We start from the raw sequence: 24,068 nt of genomic DNA, 5'->3' as shown, positions 1-24,068 counted from the left end.
CTTGGTGTCTCCCCTCAGCCTTGCCCCATGGGTCCTCGCCGTGACTCTCCCCAACAAGTGGTATCAAAGCCAATGGTTCGTGGGACCATGACGGCTCCTTGTGTCGAAAGTCTTCCTAGCAGTGTGGCTAGGTGGCGGGTTCCGTTGGCAGCGAACGGCGGTGCAAGGAGGATAGCTTCTGCAGACGGGAGGACCATGGGTGATGTGGTTGAAGGACTCACACTTGAGGGGGAGATTGTTGGAATCAAGTGTTGGAGTCAAGTCCCACATCGGAGAAGTCAAGGCATGAGGGAGAGTTTATAAGGAGTTGGACCCATAAACCTAATGCCTTAAGGTTTTGGGTTAAGATGTGGTGTCCAGGATCTCCTTGGTGTCTCCCCTCAGCCTTGCCCCATGGGTCCTCGCCGTGACTCTCCCCAACATCAACCGCATTTTGGTTTCTACCATAGAATAGATAATGCACTGCTGCAGCACACAACATCCAGTCTTATCTTTGGCTAGCCCGAAAGGGTTGTCCGCCGCCTCATTCAGAAGATCCTGCGAAAAAAATATACAATCAAAACTTAATGATACTACAGTACTTCGATAAACAGAGAATTATCCAATAAGATTAGTGAAATGGCAAACAGACAAGAGAGTCAATTTTAAACAAGAGAGTGTGTTGGAAATTGCATTAGCTTCACATTTTTTCTTGGTTAACAGATAAGCACAGGCTGAAGAAGTCAATTTTAAACAAGAGAGTGTATTGGAAATTGCATTTGAAAGAATACAAATGATGGAGACGCTTAAGTCTTAGTAAGAGAAAGAAAGAGACAAGTACTGGAAAGAAATTGCTGCCAACTTTAAAATCTTACTCTTGGTCCAACATCTACTATGTCTCATAAAATCAAGCAGAAATGAAGGCAAGGCAAACAAAGCAAAGCAAAGATCAAAAACACAATACCTATTTGCCAAATTGATGCAACACATCAACCAAAGGCCCACGAATTAGTTTGCCTATGACTATGAGCTCCAACCGTGGCACTTGCTCCTCTGCAACTTTCCAATTCCCTGTTAGGGACAAGAAACAAGCGATGAAGCTTAAAGTAGTGATGCCCACACACCAACCTTCATACCAGAGGAACTTTCAGACGTAGAAATATGACACGAAACTGGTGTGATCTTCATCAAGACACTCCAATGGCAAGTTCACTTTCATAATGAAAAGTTACAAAGTTATCATAGAAAACTTAACAACTTTCAATTTCAATATGATATACCTACCCTATCTTCACAGCAGTCAGTAGAACAGAGTGTAAATGCCTCCATCATTAATGAAATTTCCAGCATATGTTAACTCATATTCCATAACACTCTAGATATTATAAACTTCATGAGTCTAAATTTTTTATTTTCACCACATCAACTCCTTATTTAATCACTTCTTCTCCAATTATTACTAACTTCAGAGTGATTCCTTCTCTCCTCCTACTGCACATACTTATACCGCTCCTTCAATTCTTAATGATTCACTTGAATCTTCACTCTTTTCTTTTCATTCTCATGTCCCACTTCACTCTTCTCATTCACATACACCAACTTCTCCTTCTTCCTCCCTATCTAATCTAATTCCACTCCTATTCAGCTTTCAAATTCTCTAGAAATGTAAAATTTCATAAGTCAAAATATCCTTTATTCGCCACTTCACCTCCTTTAAAAATCACAGTTTCTTCTACCGACATAACTCACCGGGGAGTGATACCTCCTCTACTACTACTCAGTCATATAAAGCTCTTTAATTCGTAATAGTGGAGCTTAACATTCACCTTCTCCTCCTCCTTCCCATGTTTCACTTTCTACTCCACATTCACCTTCACCAACTTCTCATTCTTCTTCTTACTCCCCATTTAATCTATCTCTAATTCCACTTTCTAATTCTTTAGAGATGTTAAATTTCATGAGTCCTACTGTTTTTTCTTTCACCACTTCACGTACTTAAAGACCACTTCTTCTTCTCCAACAATTACTCACCTTAGATTGATTCCTCCTTTCCTCCTACTGCTCATCCTTACACTGCTCCATCAATTCCTTAATATAGATCACTTGAATCTTCACCCTCTCCTCCTCCTTCTCATATTCCACTTCATTCTCCTCATTCATCTACACCAACTTTTATTTCTTTTTCTTCCTCCCCATATGATCTAATCAATCCCTTTTTCCACTTTCTAATTCTATAGATATGCTAAATTTCGTGAGTCTAAATTTACACCTTTCACCATATCACCCCCTTCAGATATCACTTCTTTGCTAACTATTACTCACCTTGGAGTAATTCCTCAACTCCTTCTACTCATCCTTATAATGCTTCTTCAATTCTTAATGGATCACTTGAGTCTTAACCTTCTCCTACTCCTTCCCATGTTTCCCTTCATTCTACTCATCCACCGTCACTAACTTCTCCTTTTTTTTTCTTTCTCCTCGTCTAATCCATCTAAAATTCCATTTTCAAATTATCCAGAGATTTTAAATTTCATAATTCCAAATTTTCTTCTTTCATCACTTGACCTCCTTAAAAAGTCACTTCTTCTCCAACAATTACTCACTTTGTATTAATTCCTCCTCTACTCATACTTATCATCCTTATACTGCTCCTTCAATTCTTAATGGTTCACTTGAATCTTCACCCTTTCGTCCTGCTTCCCATGTTTCACTTCCTTCTCCTCATTTACCTACACCAACTTCTCATTCTTCTTCTCCCTCCCCATTTAATCTAATACATCTCCTATTTCACATCCTATTTCTCTAGAGATGTTAAATTTCACGAGTCCTAATTTCTTCTTTCACCTCTTCACCTCCTTAAAATATTGCTTCTTCTCCCATTATCACTCACCTTGGAGAGATTCTTGCTCTCCTCTCTCTGCTCATCCTTATACTGCTCCTACAATTCTTAATGGTTCACTTGAATCTTCACCAACTCCTCTTCTTTCTCATGTTTAACATCTTTTTACCCATTCACCTAAACTACTTCTCCCCATTCACCTTCACATCTTTACTTTCTTCTTCTTTGTCCTCATCTATTCCATCTGTAGAGATCATAAACTTCATGAGTCCAAATTTCCTTCTTTCATCACTTCACCTCTTTCAAAAGTCACTTCTTCTACTATAATTCAAAGCGACGCCTCTTCTCCTACTATTCATCCTTAAACTTCCCATTCAACTCATAATAGTTCAATTAAATATTCATTGATTCCTCCTCATTCTCATGTTTCACTTCCTTCCCCTCATTCACCTACACCAACTTCTCCATCCTCTTCTTCCTCGTCATCTAATCTAATCCATCTCCTATTCCTCCAACTAATTCTCTAGAGATGTCGAGTTCAATGAGTCCAGATTTCCTTTCTTCACCCTTACACCTTCAAAAAGCATTTTTCCTTCTCCAAATATGACTCATTTTGGATCCTCCTCTCCTCCAACTGCTCCTTTAATTCACATGGTTCACTTGAATCTTCACCCTCTCCTCCTCCTTCCCAAGTATCACTTCATTCTCCTCATTCACCTTCACCAACTTCTTTTTCTTCTTATTCCTCCTCCCATGTAATTCATCTCCTATTCCACTTTCTGACTCTCTAGAGATGTCAAAATTTCATGAGTCCAAATTTCATCATTTCAACACTTCATCTCCTAAAAAATTACTTCTTCTTTTTCACTATTACACACCTTGTAGTGATTCCTCCTCTTCTCCTACTTTTCATCCTTATATAGTCCACTTGAATTGTCAACCAATCCTCCTCTTTCCCGTGTTTCACTTTTCTTCGTCTCCCTTTAATTTGTCTCGTATTCCATATGTAGAGATAATGAACTTCATGATTCCAAATATCTTATTTTCACCACATCACCTCCTTCAATAATCACTTCTACTTCTCAATCTGTTACACACTTCGGAGGGATTTCTTCTCTCCTTCTACTACTCATACTTATACTTCTCCTTCAATTCTTTAATGATTCACTTGAAACTTCACTCTTTCGTTCTCATTCCTATGTTTCACTTCCCTCTTCTCATTCACATACACCAACTTCTTCTTCTTCTTCTTCTTCCTCCCTATCTAATCTAATTCATCTCTTATTCAGCTTTCCAATTCTCTACAGATGTAAAATTTCATCAGTCCAAATATCCTTCATTCACCACTTCACCTCCTTTAAAAATCACATTTTCTTCTTCAGCAATAACTCACCGTGAAGTGATTCTTCCTCTCGTCCTACTACTCAGCCTTGTCATGCTCCATGAAATTCATAATAGTGGACCTTAACATTTAACCTCTCCTCCTTGTTCCCATGTTTCTCTTTCTTCTCCTCATCCACCTTCACCAACTTCTCCTTCTTCCTACCCTCCTAATCTAATCGATCTCCAATTCCACTTCCTAATTCTCTAGAGATGTAAAATTTCATGAGTCCAAATTTCCTTCTTTAACCACTACACCTCCTTCAAGAATCGATTATTCTCCAACTATTAATCACCTTGGAGTTAATCCTCTCCTCCTATTGCTCATCCTTATACTTCTCCTACAATTCTTAATTGTTCATTTGAATATTCACCCTCTCCTCCTCTTTCTCATGTTTCACTTCCTTCTACCCAATCACTTTCACAACTTCTCCTTTTTCTTTGACCCCATCTAATTTGTCCCATATTCCATCCATAGAGAATAATAAATTTTATGAGTCCAAATTATTTTCTTTCACCACTTCACCTCAGCCAAAAATCATTCTTCTTCCCCAACTATTACTCCCCTTAGAGTGACCCCTCCTATACTCCTACAGCCCATCCTTACTGCTCCTTGATTTCTTAATGGTTCACTTGAATCCCCACCATCTCCTCCTCATTCTCATGTTTCACTTCTTTCTCTTCATTCACATTCATCAACTTCTCCGTCTTCTTCCTCCATATCTCTAATTCATATCTTATATCACTTTCGAATTCTCTAGAGATCTAAAAATTCTTAAGTCCAAATATCCTTCTTTCACCACTTCACGTCTTTCAAAATACACTTCTTCTACCATTAATGACCATGGAGTGATTCCTTCTCTCCTCCTACGCTCATCCTTAAATTGCTCCTTCAATTTGTAATGGTTCACTTGAACCTTCACCATCTCCTCCTCCTCCTTCCCATGTTTCACTTCATTTTCCTCTTTCACTTTCACCAACTTCTCATTCCTCCCCAATCTATTTCATCTCCAATTCCACTTTCAAGTTCTCTAGAGATGTTAATTTTCATGAGTCCAAATTTCATTATTTCCCCACTTCTTCTCCAACTAATACACACCTTGAAGTCATTCATCAAATCTTAAATGGTCACTTAAATCATCACCTTTTCCTCCTCCTTCCCATGTTTCACTTCCTTCTACTCATTGTCTCATTCATCTACATCAACATCTCTTACTCCACTTTCTAATTCTCTAGAGATGTGAAATTTCGTCAATCCAAATTTCCTTCTTTCACCACATTACCTCCTTAAAAAATCACTTATTCACCAACTACCACTCAATTTGGTGTGATTCCTCCTTTCCTTCTACTACCCATCCTTATATTTATCTTTCACCATCTTCTTCTCATTCCCATGTTCCACTTTTTTCTCCTTTAACATTCACCAACTTCTTAACGTTAAATTTTATGAGTCCAAATTTCCTTTTGCAACGCATCATCCCTGCTCCTTTAATTCCTAATGGTTCACTTGAATCTTCACCGTTTCCTCCTCTTTTCCATATTTTACTTTCTTCTCATTGTCTTACACCAACTTCTCTTTCTTCCTCCCCATCTAATCTAATCTATTCACTTTCTATTTTTTTTTTACCTAGACTTTTTGCTTATCCTTCTTTGTCTGACATTCAGCCTACACAAGATATGGTACCCAGATCTAAAGCTTGTATTTTCAAACCCAGACTTCCTCCTATCTAAGACACAATAAAAATCTCATGTTGTCTTGCTTTGTACTCTACACAAACACATAAAAACTATAGAATATATCACTACTGGCAGCAAAATGAGGGGAGAATAAAAGACACGACACCTGATAACAGGTCAAAACGAAGATGAAAGCGGAGTTGTGATCTGAAAAGCTAATATCCAACTTCAGGGGTTCTTGAAATCGCACAAGCTATAGGAAATTAAAGTAAATATAAATCAATTTTCCAATAAACAAAATAGACAGTAAACTCAAGAATTATATAGAACAAACAGCTAGCGGTGTTTGAGAGTTAACGAGCATAGACGAAAGAAGAGATAACAAATGAAGTCATAATACCTCAGCATAGTACTTCACATGCACCACGTCGTACATGATAAGCTGCTGCTCTATCTGAGTTAATGCTTCGCATATAGGCATCCCTATACAGCACAAGAAAAGGGTATAAGCTAAGCACAAGAAAGAACCAAGAAACCCATCTTCATACCCGTGTGCCCTGCTCCAAGAAGATGAAAGAAAACCTTCTCCACAAAACCCGGCATTTGGTACTGAAATCAAGAAACCCATCAGTGAATGTTGCGGACCAAGAAGTGCCACCGTCGTCTTCACCGTGCCGCAATCTCGACGGGCGACGGCGATGTTGATCGTCGGAGAAGCAGTGAGTGAGTGAGTCAGGGGTTTAGTTAAGAGGAAGAGAATTTGGTAGGAAAGAAACAACAGGGGTATTTATAGTACTATGAGTAGTTTAACTTTTCACGCGACGCGGTTTGTCGTTTTATGACCAAATGTTTGTCTCTTTTATTGCAGCAATATTTCCGCACACAAAAAAAAAATTTATTAAAATAAATCAATTTGAACGAAATAATGATTTTAATTTTTTTCACCTAATAATTCAGAATAAATCAATTCAATTAAAATCATGTTTTTTAAAATTAAGTAAGAGAAAATAGAAAAAAAAACAAAAACAAAAGTAAGTTCTAAGAACCATAAATAACACCCATATGATCTCTAGTAAAAAGAGGAAATAAGAGATCTAATATATATTCATGACAATATTATTTATTTTTTGAAATGGGATGTAGTTATTAATGATCTTATGTTATTAACTATTTAAACATTCTTTCAAAAAAAAACTATTTAAACATTTCTTTACCAAAAAAAAAATTTCAAAAATAACTATTTAAACTATTAATTATATAATTTCTTACACATCTATAAAAAATTAAATATCAGAATTAATTTTTTTAAGATAAATATTAGTTATATTTTTTTTTGAAAGGAATATTGGTTACAATCACAATAAAAAAAATGAAACTACAAAATGTGTTTTAAAACAAACTTACCAGATATATAAAAAAATATCAGTAGACATTATTTAATAAAGCTTGTTACTCTATAATTATTGATTTTTTTTTTACCATAAATGTAATATCTAGTGATGGCCTTGTGAAATAGTGAATTCTTGGCATAAAACCCCATGTTCCTCCGTAATTTGATTACTAGAGCTCACCAAGAAATAATTCGATCTATTCACATTTATTTCTTTCTTTTGAACAGTAGAAAATGAAATGGTAAAATGTTCCAAGACTTAGGACTTTCTTACAATAGGGATATTTCCATAAAATTTGCTAGATTCAGTTTGGTTAAGAAAATCAAAGGTCGAATCACATTTACCACCCAACAAAGCCAAATTAAGAAATAACTCTATTATGACCCTACGATCGAGGATGGACTAATAACAGGTTGCTTGCTTATCAAGATAAATTTCTCTTGTTTTATTATTATTCTGCGCTCGACGCTATACGCCCCAAAACCAAAAGGGGTGATTTTTTTATAAGCACCCAAAAGGGGTGATACCAACACTCGAATGTGACTAACAACACGACATTATAAATAAGAAATAACATTGTTCATCAGATACGCATTCATGCTCCCGAAGTAAGGTGTCTCAACTCAACCAAATCAGAGACCAGAGACCAAAACAAATCACAGATTAAAACTTCTATAAAATTCTCTATTTAAAATGCTGGGATAAGAGGATATATCATTCTTCCCATTCAAGAATTGTCACAGTAACTGAGCAGATGTACAAGATCAATGAATGAAGCACCAAAAATCATTTTTTCTTCCACCAATCTGGGATTTTTAACCTTCGGCTTCTGTGAACAGAGAGTCTTACCCCTGGAAGCTTGTGCTTAACCTGTCTCCACAGCATATTAACAGCATCTTCCTTTTTCGGAGGGTACTGGAATTCATAATGATGGGAGATATTTTTAAGCTGCCTCCACATTTCAGACCATTTATCCTTTGGAAATTTACGAAGCTGGTCGATCATGTAGCCAGGCTGTAATGCCTCTTTGAAAGAGAAGAACAACGAGAACTGGGAGTAGTCAATCTCATCCTCAAACGGGAGTTCAATCTGGTCACTCACAATGACAGGAACACAGTGACTAACAATGGCATCAAAAAGACGACAAGATGATGGTGTATCTCCGGCTGGATGCAAACAAAACTTCGATGAACGCATCCCTTGTGATGACTGTTGTATCAGCAGTGGATAAAGCAATGCAATAGTCAGTGATCTTAGCACGAAAGGGGAAAAAAGGTAAGAAAAACAAATCACTTTACAAGGAAAGATAGTGACTTATACGACAACAGGAAGTTTCAGGGTCTGTGCACCCTCAAAATACAGCCGTAATTACAAAGGGCATATACCAATGTTTCTCGTGAGGGAGGAAAATCTAAAACTATTACTCTTTCACCAAAGAGACTTTCTTAGCATTAGTGAATGTATTATGTATCTTACCAGTGGAAAATGGAAAATAAATGCCATTTTGGGAAAAAATCATTTTGTACAAAAAAAGGCTAATTGTATCTCAACATTCAACTTCTCAGTCAGATTGCATAAGAAAATATAATACCAAAACTAGAGAATAGCCACAATATTTTGTAAGTTATCCAAAATACCTTTTCCTTTTTTAAAGAGATCATTTCCTTTGACCAACAATGAAGAAGAAGAAAAAAAATAGTAAAATCGACATTTTAACTTTTACGAAATGGTTACCACAAAGAATCTGACTACAGGTAAGGAAATTAACAGCATTAGTGAAAGACTAATTACATAGCTATACTGCATAGTGCATACCAATTTTATGTTTTCTCCTGTAGCAAAACTTCGCTCGTAGTGAACATCATCAAAACCAGTCAATATCTTTGCTAGTTTAGCACGGACAATGCCTTCCTGCAAACATCACAAACCTCACAAAGTCAATGTTCAGAAATTTTAAGAGGGGAAAAAGCTCCTCCAAAGATAGTCTCTAAAATGAGCAAGTATGTATCCACCCTTGAACAGCAGTGAGTCAAGATCTCAATGCACTTTAAATCAAATGAAAGGTGGATTCTCCCTTACTTGCTAACTTTTAAAGACACCTACTTTAGAAGAGCCTTGTCCTTCTTTAAGAAACACGTGTTATTTTTCAAATTCACTCTAAGCAAGACATACATCCTTCCTAAAAGTCCTCCCTCGGAAGAAAAGCAGCGTGGGGCGTGACTCGTACGGATCTTGAGGCTCGTCATCCGTAAAAGAATCCACAACATGCACATATGGGGACACCACATCTTTGTTCAAATTAGACATGCCTTTGGGGTAGCGGCCAAAATCCACAACAACCTGAATAGACTCATTCAATTGATTTCTTAGGAACCTAAAGGCATTTGGGTGTGTCATAGGAAATACGTGATCTCTACCTCTAGACCTCTGCCAGTGTACAGATTTCTTTAAGAGTTCCATTAAGTCAACCTGACACCAGAAACAATCCTTGTTTAACATTAACAACAGAGATCTGAAAAACAAGAGCTATGATGCACTAATACAGGTACAAGTTACAATGCTTCATTTGTTACAAAAAAAAACTGGATACCGGTATGGCAGGATACTACATAACATTATAAAAAAACAATTGGTATGCATCAACTTATGAAACATTTTAAAACAAACAATCATTATATCACATCATAACTCATAAAGTAAAGGATATACTTGGGACCTCATGATTAAGGGGAAGGTATAAAATAGAGTAATGTCAACACTGTATCCTCCAAGAACACCTTCCTTATAATCCTCCTAATAATGTAGTGAGTTAAAAAGGTATGTGCATTTAATATCTCAAAAACATCAAAAAGAAATTCAATATATTTTTTCGTTTAGTGATTACTAGTAAGGAGGATTACTAGGAAGACAAGATTTAGAATTCTTCTTGGAGAACACAAATTTACATTCTGGAGTAGTAATTAATTGCAAACATAATGGAAGACTAGCATTTAGCAAATCCTTATGATTTTCAATATGTGAAGCTGCTTGAGGAATAACCTACATATCATACATGGTTCCAATCCTCTTATCACTAGTGTCAACACCCAATTTTGTGCAACTTCGGCTGCGACAACTAGAACTTGCAAACAATCAATATGATGACCATTTTTACTCACTACCCAACAATTTCTTCCTAACAATTAGCATAGCATAACTAAATAGCAAAACATAGCAATAAAACTAACTCCATTGCACAAGTCAACAATTCACAGCTCAATTTCAAACCATAAATTACAATTGAAGAGCAAAAGACATTGAATCAATGAGACCACAACGCACCTGCAATTGGCGATCAATCAGCGTGGCGGGATCCTTCATAGTGTGGCCATGCGTATTGAAGCTCAACGAAGAGAAAAACGGTACAAAGAACGCATCAGCAAGCTCCGGATCCAAAACCCTAACCGCCTCTCCGCGCTGACCGTCTTCGTACAGAAGCGAGCCCATCATCCAGTACTCAACACTATGCTGCATCTTCAGCCCCCAATTCTCAGGCCACGGCGGCCAGTCCCGGACGGTGACAGCGGATTCCGGCGTATCGTTCCGGCGAGTCATCATCCCGACGTTGAATCGGCGAGGGAGATCGTACATGAAGACGCGAAGTGGCTGCGGGTCGGGTTCGCACTGAACGGGTTTGGATTCGGGTCCAGTTGAAGGTGGGATTAAGATTGGGGAGAAATAAGATCGAATGTCGAGTGTGCCGATGAAGATTGAGTAAGAGAGGATGAGCAAGAAGACGAAGATGAATGAGAGAACCACTTTGCCATACATTGTTGATTGTTGAATTTTTCTTCTTCTTCAGTTAGGAGGAGGAGTTGGTTTGTTTTCTGTGTGAAGTGCTGCAATGAGTGGCGGAATGCGGTGGCGTTTGCATTATCGACCACCGTGTAGCGTGTGTGTGGATGAATCTACCTACTTTGCTACATCTGATCTATCTATCTGTTAAACGGTGCCGAAGGCGATGGATGGGTGCACTGCACGGCATCAACATGTAAATTATGAGTGAGTTTAATTAAAGGCTTAAATATATGTTGGAGGTCCTCTTAAAATAGGGGTCCTTTGGTTAAAGCCCCTACAAGATTTTTTGGGTGGAATAAGCCCCTAATGTGAAAATAATATATAGTGATAAGCCCTTGTCGTGAGGTTCTGTTTAATTTCTAATGATTCTGCAAACAGCGTTGACGTTGATTATATTTTTTGAAAATTATTCAATTAAAGAGGATATCACGTAAGTAAATTAGAGTTAAAAAAATAAAAGAAATAAAAACCAAAAGCAAAAAACCCAAGTAAAATCCTCAAACATACTTGGGTTTTTTACTTTGGGTTTTTATTTTTTTCAACCCTCATTTACTTACGTGACACCCTCTTTAATTGAATAATTTTCACAAAATATAATCTGCGTTAGTGCCGTTTGCAGAATCATCAAAAATATAACGGAACATCATGGCAGGGGCTTAACACCATATATTATTTTCACATTAGGGGCTTATTCCACCCCAAAAAAATTGTAGGGGCCTTAACCAAAGGACCCCTATTTTAGAGGGACTTCTAACATATTTAAGCCTTAATTAAATGATAATAAAGAATCATAACAACTTACCTTAAATATTTTTTTTTCTTTGAAATTACCTTAAATATATTGTTGATTCATGAAAATAGGATGTTTGTTAACACAATAAATATTTTTTATGATAAATAAAAAATATTTATACTTTCAATATTTTAAATTTATAATTTTTTAACATTTAGAAGAGAGAGGGTGTCTTTATCCGCTTTCGGTTTGAACTAATTCGTCCTCTCAGGGTTGTTTATGAGATTATTGCGCTTCTTTTTCTTTATTCTTCTTCTATCCAAATCATTTTTTGTGTGAATGGTTTTTTCCTTTCCTCCCTTGATATTTCAAGAGACCAAATCAAATAGTATCGTACATTGGTTGTGATTAGAAAGGGGAAGAATAAGAAGAGGATGAGAAATTAATATGTATTGATGGCGGAAAACACTTCCATTGTTTATTGCTCCTATGAAAGATGAATTGATGCTTGCCCTCTTGCATTTTTTTTAGATATATTGGTTGAACCAATGTGGTGACATTGACTTTTTTCTCGTCGATCTCTATGGTCTCCTTCACTGTAAGGTAGTCCGAAATGCACTTCAGAAATCCATACTTGTAAAGTCACTTTAACACTCAAGTTAGGGAGGCTAAAAGAGAATAAAGATTAGAGTTATAAATAATTTACAAATATGTAGAAATAAAGAGCTCTTAATTTCGTATCTGATTATTTTGATGATTAAATCCAAAAGTATTGAATTTTTTATACTTTTAAAAGCAGCCGTGTGGAAAAAGAATACTCAGCAATAAAAGTCAACAGTTGTTACCTAGTGCATTTCTCTCACATTTTGAGTTATTATTTTTTATTTTCAATCCTTTAAAAAAATTTAAATTAAGAATAACTTACCGAAAATAAGGTGTATGCTTTAAAATATGGGTGTATGCAATATAAGAGTACTTAAAAAAATTATGTGGTTGTGGTAGTAGTAATGAGTGTAGGTGGAGGAGGATACCTAACTATAGTAACAATTGCGAGTGGCGAGCAGTTGTGATGATGGAGTTTGATTGAATGGTGGCAAAGACAAAAAAGTTAGTTGATGGCAAGGAGGGTGTCGAGACGTGGTGGAGGTTGCAAGGAATATGTCGAGAGGCAGTGGTGGTAAATGTTTATGGGTGGCAGGAGGTGTTCGAGACAATAACTAATGATAAAGAGTGTTTAGTAGGAATCAGAGCTTTGGGTGACAATGTTGGAGGTTGTCAAGCGGGAAAAACATTGAAGGCAAAAACAAAATGGTGTCGGGAGGCAATCAAGGTGGGGCAGAGTGGTGTAACGATGGTGTGCACAAATAGCGAATTGTAATCTCCAATGTCTTCTAGCGAAATGTTACTATTGACACTCTCATTTGAGTCATTTCCCAAAAGTAGTTTGCATAAGTTACTCTTGGCGGTGCATGGTACAAAGAGAAACACACTCTTCTTGCCCGACGATGGGAAAAATGGTTGATTTTTCCCTTAAACTCCGTTTCCAAGCTTCGAACTCTTTTAACACGTGAGCTATCTATAGAAGACCATCCATTCTAATGTTGCCTTTTTGGCCCAATTACATGTTTTTATTTCCAAGCCCGAATTGTCAAAAATTGAATGCAAAAACCTTCAAGACTTGAACATCCCCAATGTCACCAACCAAACTACCCGGTCCCCACTCCTTAAAATGCAGAACAAAATTGGCATGTTCCATTTCAGCAGCACTTGCATCCTAGGCATCAACTTACTCAACGAGTGCTTTTGGTTTTGTCACACACACACTTCACTTGTGAGCAACAAAACAAAAACAATCAAAACATCGTTCAACGACACTCGAGACTCTCACCTCCAATCCAACCTCCGTCACGAAAGATGAACCTCGCTGCGGTTTACGGAGTCCGTACCCCCGGCGACGCCACCGCCTGGAAATTCCTGTTCTTCCTCGCCGTCATGTACTACATCATGTCCATGCTGACCTACTCCATCCTCCACATGGAGTTCATCGCCCCGCTCCCACACGACGCGCCTCTCGATCGATTCTCCGAAGCCAGAACCGTCGAACATGTTCGAATCTTGTCTCAAGAGATCGATGGTCGTCAAGTGAGTGCTCATTCTAGCATTATCATCTCATTTCAACTACATTGTGAATTTTTATTATTGTTATTGCTATGTGATGTGATACATCGCTTTCGAATTTGGTGCATTTATTGATAGGAAGGGCGACCTGGATTGAAAATGGCAGCTCAATACATTAAGGGCCAATTGGAAGTACTGAAGGAACGAGCTAGCTCCAATGTCAGGTAGAAACTAATACTAGTAGTCAAGTTTTATTTTTTTTTATTTTTTTTTCTGGGTTAGATTTTGCTTAATTTTTTAAATATTATTTGTCTCTATCTTGTTTTTCCCTTTTTATTTCTTTAATCTATTTTTTATTTGTATTTAATATGCACACACTTTTAGATACACTTCATTTCCTTTACATTGTTTTTTTTTTATTTTTTTATTTTTTTGCAGAATTGAGATTGAGGAGACCACTGTCAGTGGCTCCTTCAATATGCACTTTTTGGGTTTCAATTTGGCTCTGGTATACAGAAATCATACTAATATTGTTATGAGGTAAGTAAGTTGCAGTTGAAAATAGTTATTTTTACTGGACTTGGTTATAAATAAGTATTAGAATTGAATTCATGAGAAGATAGTACTTAGCCTGGGTTAATCTTGCTTAGTTTATTACTTCTTGTAATTTTAATATTTTCATCATACTTCCTTCCTTAAAATCAACACAACTTTGGCAAGTATCTGTTTTAAAAATATTTTTCATGAAAAAATAAAAGAAAACTATCACATCTGAAATGGCTATTGTCAGAGGGAGGATTGGATGCTTAGTGCTATGGGACTAATGGGAGGACTCAATTTTCTCCTGTACTTCAAGCAATGTTCTCATTTCTGTCTTAGTTTAGGAATTTGATTTTTTTTCTATTTCACTTCAGGATATCATCTATAGATTCCAAAGATACTGATCCATCAGTTTTAGTGAATGGGCACTTTGATAGCCCCCTTGGTTCTCCTGGTGCTGGTGATTGTGGTTCATGTGTTGGTGGGTAGCTATATTTGAATTCTTCCTAGAATTCATACCTTGTCAGCAATGATCATTCTAATTCTTTTTTCCACCTTTTCAGCATCAATGCTGGAAATTGCTAGACTAACTGTGGACTCTGGTTGGGCTCCCCACCGCCCAGTTATTTTCCTCTTCAATGGTGCCGAGGAACTTTTCATGTTGGTAGGATGTGTTACTGATAAATGTTTTGAGCTGAAATTACATTTGGCCATCATTCTTTTTATGCTTTGAGATTTTATTACAATGTTTGATTTTTGTCTTGTGCTCTAGAGGTGTGGAGCCTTGTAAATGCCATTGATTTTTTCACGTGACTTTCACATTAACGCTTCAGCCTATAAAAATGATGATATTATGATCAGTTAACTTAAATGTATTGGGGTATTCGCTAATTGGAAATTTTAAAATGTTTCATAAAATTATTTTGGCTACTGAATGGAAACTGATTTGTGTGTCAATTATCAAAGATGTTTTATAAAAGAAGGTTGCCGATCTTCTATAACTATCTCAGATTATTTTTTATCTGGTTTACTTTGTATTCACTTCCAAATGATTGGGTTTACTTTAATTAGCAATCCTCATTGGTCCTTCCCCATACTCTACCGCTTTTATATTTACTCTAAAGAAAAGAAAGAACAAATGTTTTTAATTATTGTATTCTATCAATTGGAAGCTAATGAGGTATTATTTGCTTTTGATGCTTAAGGGTTCACATGGGTTCATGAAGACACATAGATGGCATGACACTATAGGAGCTTTTGTAAATGTGGAGGCATCTGGAACTGGAGGGCCTGGTAAATGTGATGTAAAATTTCTGTTATTGTTAGGAGATAATAAGCTACATTTTTAACGTCTCTTCAATTTGCGATATATGTGTGATCTGGGACTTTTTACTAAGTAATTCTGTTAAAATTAACAGATTTAGTTTGCCAATCTGGACCTAGTTCCTGGCCTTCTAATATCTATGCAGAAGCAGCAATATACCCCATGGCTAATAGTGCAGCTCAGGTTTTGCCTTTTTTCCCTCTTTAGCAACTGTTTTCCTCTTTTTTATTTACTAATTCCAACATAATTTTTTTATTTTAACGTGCAGGATGTTTTTCCTGTTATTTCTGAGATACACATTATCGAATATTTTTTTTTTCTCTTTAGCAACTGTTTTCCTCTTTTTTTTATTTACTAACTCAAACATGAATTTTTTATTTTAACGTGCAGGATGTTTTTCCTGTTATTCCTGGAGATACAGATTACCGAATATTTTCCGAAGACTATGGAAATATTCCTGGGCTTGACATTATCTTTCTCCTTGGTGGTTATTTTTACCATACCTCCTATGATACTGTAGAGCGACTCATGTATTTTTACCATACTTACTATGATTGGACTTTTATATATTTTTTGCTTAAGCAAGTACTTGATGTATTACTATGTCTCCAGACCTGGAAGCATCCAAGCACGTGGAGAGAATTTGTTCAGCATAATCAAGGCTTTTACTAATTCTCCTAAGTTACAAAACACCTATCAAACAAATTATAGTGAAGTTACTCCCAGCTTAGTCCAGGATGAGCGTGCTATTTTCTTTGATTATCTCTCATGGTTTATGGTATGCACCGAAGTTTGTAGATCCCAGGCTTCCAGCACTTGCATATGATGTGCTGATACTCCTAGCAATATGATCTTCAGAATCAGCCCATCTTGTTCTTTTCTTATATTTATGTTATGGATTTTCAGATATTTTATTCCAGAAGGGTTGCTAAAATTCTTCACAGTATTCCTATCTTCTTCTTCCTTCTTATGTCCTTTGTGCATGGTAGGTCGCATTCTCCGTTGGCAACTTTGTGTGATTTTGTGAAAGGTAAATCAGTAAATGATTGCTTAATTCTTTGTAAGATGCATTATGATTGGTCTCCTTGTTGATAGCTTTGAAATTTTTATCTCTATTCTAGAAGAAAGTAAATGATTACATGTTGACACTATGAAGAGCATTTTGAAATTTGTTGGATTTGCAGGAATTTTGTTCCATGCTGTTGGGATTATATTGGCTATTATTGTGCCTGTTTCATTTTCTTTGCTGAGATTACTGTTCTCTTCTCAGACAATGAATTGGTGAGTTCATTTAAAATTAACTGTAAATTAAAGTGAGATCGGGGATAGGTTGTATAACTTTTGGCTTCTTGTAGTTAGTACTAGTATTTTAAATTATTAGTCAAATTATATGATGGGAGAAGAAGTGACCTCTTCTTGTTTATGATAAAGTCCAATAATTTGATAATAGCATTGTAGAATCTGAAGTTTTAGGTGTATGTTACCATTGCGGTATTTCTAATCATTTGTATTTTTCCATGGAGTATAAATCAATATCTAAGGTGTAATAATCAAATACCTTATTGTATTTTTTGAGCTCTTCTCTTCTGTTAACATAGTGGATGAAATACAGGTTTGCTCATCCATACTTGGCTTTCAATATGTTTGTACCTTGCTCACTTGCTGGTCTTTTAATTCCAAGAGTTATCTGGAGATCTTTTCCTCTTTCTCAAGATGTTTCTATTGTCAAGACATCAAAAGAGGTATTCCAGTATATTGGAACATGTTTATTTAGTCTTCTTTGACTTGTTCTACCTTCATTCGTGGTCTTTATAAATATTACTCTGTGAGGTGTTCTGAGTTTGAGCATATTCTTGATGAGTTATTTCAGTTTTGTTGATGGTTCGAGTCCAATATGCCTAACTTTTGATTTGACACAAATTGCAGGCACTATCTGATGAAGCAAGGTTCTGGGGTGCATTTGGGTTCTATGCCGTACTAACTTTGGTATGCAAATTTACTTTATAGTCAGACAAGTCAATCTTTTTGCTTCACGTTATAGTGGACTCATGATTTTTTTTGAGGCTTTAACAAATTTAGTAAATTCAGGGTTATCTTGTATCTGGATTGAGTGGAGGTTTCATTACTTTTTTTGTGTCTGCTTCCATGCTTCCGGCATGGATATCCTTCTGCTTATCGGTCAAATTCTTTGGACAGCGGTCACTCAGGTTGGTTGTGACTTTTTTTGTTTTTGCTCAAACAAATTCGTGTGTCTGTTCTGATTTGGTTTTACAAGTGTCCTTTGGCTCCCTTCACATTACAAGTTTACAATAGATTTGACTTGTGTGTTCACTGCATTGATATGCATGCTATTTATGTGATCTTATTTCTTTTGACATGCGTTATTCATATTTGGTATAATAATATTTTCTTAACTTATTTTCTCCTCTCCAGGTCAACAATGTTTTACATATTACCTCTAGTCCCATTCCTTGCATATGCTGTTTATTTTGGTGGCTTTCTTGCCCAATTTCTGATAGAGAAGATGGGCATGATGGGTTCTCTTCCTCTACCATATGGTTAGTGTTTTCTTTTATCCAGTATTAGAGTAGAGTACACATTACTCTGATTAAAGAGTTAGTCGTGTAGTTAGTATTTCTGAGTTAGTTACATTCTGTTAGAATGAGCTGTTATTACAGCTGTCATGTGAGCTGTCATTACAGCTGTCACATAACTGATTCTGTTAGAGTTGATAGCTTGCTTAACAAGTCTTGTATCCTCTATAAATACTGAGATCACTCATTGTAATCTTTAGCTTTTCAATAATGAAATTCAGTTACATATCTTAGAGAGTTTATCATCCAGAAAAAAAGAAAATTATGACTTTAGTAATTAAATCAATGTATGGTACATTGCTTTTTTAAGGCCTGGGAGGATAATTAAAGCAATGTGATATAATCAATTGACTCCATGCTCCAATATCCGCACATCATGCACTTAAAATTCTATTACATGTATCATTACTTTTGTTTAAAATAAAATGATATACACCTATGGTATTATCTTGTCTATGCCTTCCTTTATTATAACTCTGTCGCTTAAAAATCATCTAAGTGCGTGTTTGGTGTCAATTGATTTTGGATAAATTAATTTTGATAAAATTGACTAAAGTAAAAGTGAGTTGAAAATGGAGTGATTTATGTTTGGATACATTTATGAAAAAAGTGACTTTTGTCGGGTATTGTTGTGAAATCCACAATTGATTATGTTCAATGTAGAAGCTACTCTATTTAGCTCCTAGCAGATTTGATTTTGGGAATGAAATCAATTCTCCAAAATGACTCCCATACATCTATATTGTCATCTATAATTGATTTTACTCTATCAGAATTGATTCTAAGGTTTCCCAACCGAGAAACCAAACATTATAAGATAAACCTGATTCATCTAATACTACTAACATAAAGTTGAAAATTTCAATTTTCAAAATGCCTGCTAGTTGCTGAATATAATTTATTGCAGGGCACTATGTTCCTGACGTTATCGTGGCTGCATTAATTGGATTAGTAACTGGTTGGTGCACGGGCCCTCTAATGCCCATTTGTGGTCATTGGTTAGCTAGGTCCTCCATGTTGAGTTCTCTGCTGCATCTTAGTGTCCTGGGCTTGGCCATATCTTCTCAGTTTTTTCCTTACACCATGTCTGCACCTAAGAGGATCGTTTTTCAACATGCTTTCCGTACTTCAGGTATTGGTTCCCAGCAATGTTTATAAAAAATGGCAGTGTGGTGGGTTATAATTTTGATTTTAATAATGGGACTTAAATTGTGTTTGGATACCCATCGGGCATCGACATCAGTGCAAACGGATGTTAGCACTTACTTCGAGATAAAAAATGGCCGGAACTCTTATGAATTGGGATAAAATTTCATTTATGTTACCCTTAATTGGTATGTACACAACACTTAGTCTACTGCTTATATGAGTTATTGTTATTCAATTTGTTTTCATTTCCATTGTCAGTTTAGTGCTCAAATATCCATTTTTTGGGTCATTTTCATATTTTTTATTTTTCACAATTTTCTTGTGGTTTTGCAGGCTCAAGTGAGATTGTGGAATCCACCTACGATTTTTCTGTAACTGACTCCAATTCTTTACTATTCCTCTTCAAACACTCACCTGAAGTGGCAGAGAAATTGAATATTACTTCAGAGTTTTCATTTGAATCTGCATCGCTGTCTAAACGTCAGGATTGGATGGTAAGTGTCACGTCAATATTAAGTGAAAGAAGATTACTACATTTATTTCAATGCTTAACTGGTTGTCCTTTAAATAATGAAATTCAAGGTTGTGTCTGTCTCTCACCCTCTTAGTACTAGTGAATAGGAATAACATTTGGTAGGGTTTAGGTAGGGTATTTGAGTATCCATAACTACACCTCACACTTGCATTTAAGGGGGACAAAATCTAATTTAATACTGGTCGCAGTGTTTAAAAGTGGTTATTTCATTTCCTAGGTCGAAAGTTTGATTCTTAAGAGCCACCCTTGGGAGAGTTTTGGTCTTCACCACACCGAGTTGGAATTGCGAGCGCAATATAATGCACCAAAAAAATACTAAAATGAACTATAAAAAAATCAGTAAAATAAAGAACATTGACTAAAAGTGTGACATCCAAATTTTTTAAAAATCTTTCAAATTGAATTGTAAAACATAATAACTATACTTTTTTTTGTCAAAGGAGGTGAAATTAAAGTCCCAATGCTAGTTAGGTGCTATAGTAACCGAGCCCACACCTGCACCTGCACTTTTTTTTGGATAATTACTTGGGCCTGAACCTATCTATGGTGGGTAACTTTTTGGATACTCATTGCCCATTAGATGTTGATCTAATTACCATCTCTGGTTGTTTGACCAAAAATTAAATATAGTTGTGAGGTCTTGGTTTGGACTGCAGTCCTGAAAGTGCACGTGTTAGCTTACATTTTAGTATTTTCTTGGTTTGATACAAGTATCTCCCACTGGAGTCAATCTTGTTCAAGCTGAGAAATCTACATCACAGTGGAGCTAGCTCTCTCAGTGGTAGTTTGCCATACCCTAGACTCGAACTCAATTTCTTACTTAAGGGAATCAATCATGTATAACTTGAACCAACCATTATTGGTATTGTAAGTATATGTTAATAAATATTTGATGACTCAAATTAATGATGAAATTCAGAAAATCTCTTTTCACTAACTGGTTGATTTGTCCAATAGTTGTCATACATCTAATTGTTTAAGTTAATTGGACGACTGCTAATTTTTTATTGTATGATGACTATATTTCTAGGGCTTGTGAATTTAAGAAATTCATTTGAAGGCATAATTTATATTTGCAGGCAATTTTTCCAGTTTCTTTTCTCTTCTCAAATAGTCTGAAGTTCCCTGCAAAAGGGGATGATATTTTGAAGCAGTATGAGTTCTTTCCCAAATTGTCTGTTCAAAATACATCTCTAAACTCTGAAAAGGGACCGAGAAGAGTTCACTTGGAGCTTTACTTAGGGTGAGTGGATCATTGTGCTTGCTATCGGCATAATCAATCTACAAAGTCCAAAATACGATTTTATGTTCTATTTGGTTTCTTGGTTTTCATGGTGGTGATGAACTAGCATGGAAATCTTGATTATACCAATTGTAAGTTTCATAAGAAATTCCTTCATGTTGGTATCATGCATGAAAATTACAATATAAGGTTGGACTAGTGGTCTCATTTTGTTCAAGCGGTTGATTCTTATTAATAGCATGTTTGGATCAACTTGTTTTTCATTAATCTCATAAGCTTCTCCCCATAATTATTACTCTTTAGAATCAATTGTAGAAGAATTTCCAAACATGCTATAGTGCAGGTGCCTGTCTCCTCAACATGTATTAATAGGGAAATATGCTGTGACAACATACTGATATTTGAGTTACATAAATTATTTCCTAATTTTGCAACATCATGTGAATTTGTCTATAAAAACTCAACATCTTCTGTCACTTTTTTTCTGCTGCAATTTGTTTTGCCTTGTTTTCATGCATAACTGGATTGATCCTCCTTTCAGTTCCTTAGAAGAGGTCTGGGTTGCCGTTCTTAACATCACTGGTCCTTTATCCAGTTGGTCTTTTGCAGATAATGTGCTTCCAGGTATGAAAATCCTTTTATCAGCTTCCCTTCCATGAATTCTGACACATGGAAGCTACTCAGAGAAGCTTTTAGAATCAATTATTTTCATTGCATAATGTGGCTTGTATATGCACAGGAACTGAAACTTATGGAGGTGGTCCACCATCATATATATGCCGGTTTAGCGGACCCAGTGATAGGAATTGGACATTCTGGTTAGAGGTAAAGTTTGAAACTGCCACTACCTTTTTTTTTTACAATAACAAGAGCTGAACTTTCATTTTGTTTGATAATGTCTCAGGCTAATAGCTCTGAAGCTTTGAGAGTGGATCTCACAGTTTTAGACCAAAAGTTGGTTGATCCAGCAAAGAGATTGAAGGATCTTTTCCCTAACTGGGTTGATGTCATTGCCTATTCTAGTTTTATGTCCACCTATACCTTTTAATTAGCAAATATTTTTCTAGGATTAAAGTTGCATAGGGTAGCCATAGGAATTGATACAATAATTTAATGTCTCAACCTGTTTCCACAACAGGAATTCAATGTTTATGTACTCGACTTTAGCTGAAAAAAGTAACTTCGTATTTATAGATGCAAAACCAGATTCTTTTTTTGTGCTACTACGGAAAATGCAAAACCAGATTTTAAACTGCCATAAACTCTGCTGAGTTATTATATCTTTATAGTATTCAAAAGGTGCATAAGAAGCTATCCTATATCGGGCCAAATAATACCGAAAGTTACACGAAATGCTAATGATAGGCTAGTTAAAATATTGATGAGATTGTTTTTTTTTTTTTTTGTGAACAAAGATTAAACATCAGATCAATGGCTAAAGTCAATCGAAAGAGTAAGCAAACTTTAATACGAGAATATAACATAGCAGCACGCCAGCACATATATTCAATATAATTCAAGCTTGCTCTAAATCACATAGCAACATTATTCATAAGGGAACTTCAGATGTGTCTAAGGGTCTTCAAACTTTAATGAGAGTAGTATAACATCACTATCTTATAATCAACACTATTTAGCTAGTGGTAGCTAAATTCTCGTAATGGTGATAAGACAAGTTTACATCCTGTAAAAATCATTTGTTGGATGAGACTATCACAATTTCTCTAACGAATTTACATTCATAAAAGAAATCTTTCAATTGTATATCTCGTATATGTTCAATAAAGAGTCTGTTTGGATACCAACTTGTTAGAGCTTATTTGAGCTTCTCTACTAAAAAAACATTAAATAAATAAGCTATAATAAGTGTTTTTTTGTTTGCATCCAAATGGGCTCAAAATATAATGATCTCATTTAAAATGAAATCTATATATCTATATATCTATATATATATATGAAAATAAGGTTTTCTTCTAGAAGCCTTATGCCACATGTCCCCCCTAAGTAATTCATTTTCCCTCCAAAACAAAAAACTTATTTTCACTATCTTTTTGGCACATTAATTGTGGTGTTTAATAATACTTATGAGTTATGACCAAATACACAATAAATAAAAGAATAATTTACGAAAAAGGAATATAAAACTATTTTTTCTAAATCTATGACAGTATTAGTTTTTGAACTCATCTATAACAGTATTAGTTTTTGAACTCATCTATAACAGTATTATTATCTCAACGTGTAAATTTTTAAGATGAGACCAAGAACCATTTTTTTTTATGGTCACACTTAGAAGTGAATTATTTTTTTAAGAATAAAACATGAGTTTACAAAAGCTATAAAACTATATATATGAAAGGGCTCACCCAATTGAATACAGTGGTTATTAACAATTGAATACTAATCTTTCAAAAAAGAAAAAAAAAAACAATTGAATACTAATTCTAATGGTTTTCAATTTTTCAACATGGCACCCCAAATTTATCCATTCCCTCCAAGAAAAAAAAATATTCTACTTTTTTGTCACAACATACAAATTCATGACTCATCCTATTTATTATTGTCTTATTTAATTAAAATTATAATTTTCAGTTTAGCACTTATATTATTGAACAACCATATTTAAATTAATATATTGATTTTTTTTTAAATTTTAAAACGCATAGTTTGAAACAGTGGTCATTAACAATTAAATACTAATTCTAATGGTTGTCAATTAAAATAGTACT

General features: G+C 35.5%; 2 protein-coding genes and 1 long non-coding RNA gene across 3 annotated transcripts; 1 reads left to right on the top strand and 2 right to left on the bottom strand.

Annotated features, from left to right (window-relative positions):
• Nucleotides 1-1,057: 1,057 nt before the first annotated feature.
• Nucleotides 1,058-6,678, bottom strand: LOC130711062 (uncharacterized). The gene is made up of 3 exons (XR_009010556.1): nt 6,424-6,678; nt 6,276-6,358; nt 1,058-6,128 (listed from the first exon to the last, which is right to left on the bottom strand). It is a non-coding gene; the product is annotated as an uncharacterized LOC130711062 (long non-coding RNA).
• Nucleotides 6,679-7,823: 1,145 nt separating this feature from the next.
• Nucleotides 7,824-11,303, bottom strand: LOC130714017 (probable arabinosyltransferase ARAD1). The gene is made up of 4 exons (XM_057563868.1): nt 10,588-11,303; nt 9,439-9,735; nt 9,082-9,177; nt 7,824-8,475 (listed from the first exon to the last, which is right to left on the bottom strand). Exons 1-4 carry the CDS (start codon nt 11,074-11,076, stop codon nt 8,053-8,055), a joined length of 1,305 nt encoding a protein of 434 aa, XP_057419851.1. The 5' UTR covers nt 11,077-11,303; the 3' UTR covers nt 7,824-8,052.
• A 2,252-nt stretch (nt 11,304-13,555) lies between these two features.
• LOC130713574 (uncharacterized) lies at nt 13,556-22,541 on the top strand. The gene is made up of 21 exons (XM_057563346.1): nt 13,556-13,978; nt 14,093-14,178; nt 14,393-14,494; nt 14,869-14,975; nt 15,058-15,158; nt 15,700-15,787; nt 15,913-16,001; nt 16,209-16,348; nt 16,431-16,596; nt 16,725-16,848; nt 17,003-17,099; nt 17,431-17,560; nt 17,745-17,804; nt 17,907-18,025; nt 18,252-18,376; nt 19,320-19,544; nt 19,895-20,055; nt 21,176-21,339; nt 21,881-21,963; nt 22,079-22,164; nt 22,244-22,541. The coding sequence occupies exons 1-21, from the start codon at nt 13,751-13,753 to the stop codon at nt 22,385-22,387; spliced, it is 2,625 nt and encodes an 874-aa protein (XP_057419329.1). The 5' UTR covers nt 13,556-13,750; the 3' UTR covers nt 22,388-22,541.
• The last annotated feature ends 1,527 nt before the right edge of the window (nt 22,542-24,068 follow it).

Source organism: Lotus japonicus, chromosome 4, assembly GCF_012489685.1.
Source record: "Lotus japonicus ecotype B-129 chromosome 4, LjGifu_v1.2".
Lineage (NCBI taxonomy): Eukaryota > Viridiplantae > Streptophyta > Magnoliopsida > Fabales > Fabaceae > Lotus > Lotus japonicus.
This window is presented reverse-complemented; position numbering and strand designations above follow the sequence as displayed.

Excerpts from the sequence above, each read along its gene's own strand:
- LOC130713574 (XM_057563346.1), top strand. The coding sequence starts at position 13,751 with ATGAACCTCGCTGCGGTTTACGGAGTCCGTACCCCCGGCGACGCCACC. Across the intron at positions 16,349-16,430 it reads GATACTGTAGAGCGACTCAT|ACCTGGAAGCATCCAAGCAC; the intron begins GTATTTTTACCA and ends CTATGTCTCCAG. Across the intron at positions 19,545-19,894 it reads ACATGCTTTCCGTACTTCAG|GCTCAAGTGAGATTGTGGAA; the intron begins GTATTGGTTCCC and ends GTGGTTTTGCAG.
- LOC130714017 (XM_057563868.1), bottom strand. The coding sequence starts at position 11,076 with ATGTATGGCAAAGTGGTTCTCTCATTCATCTTCGTCTTCTTGCTCATC. Across the intron at positions 9,178-9,438 it reads GGAGGACTTTTAGGAAGGAT|GAAGGCATTGTCCGTGCTAA; the intron begins GTATGTCTTGCT and ends TGATGTTTGCAG. Across the intron at positions 8,476-9,081 it reads CAGGAGAAAACATAAAATTG|TCATCACAAGGGATGCGTTC; the intron begins GTATGCACTATG and ends CTGATACAACAG.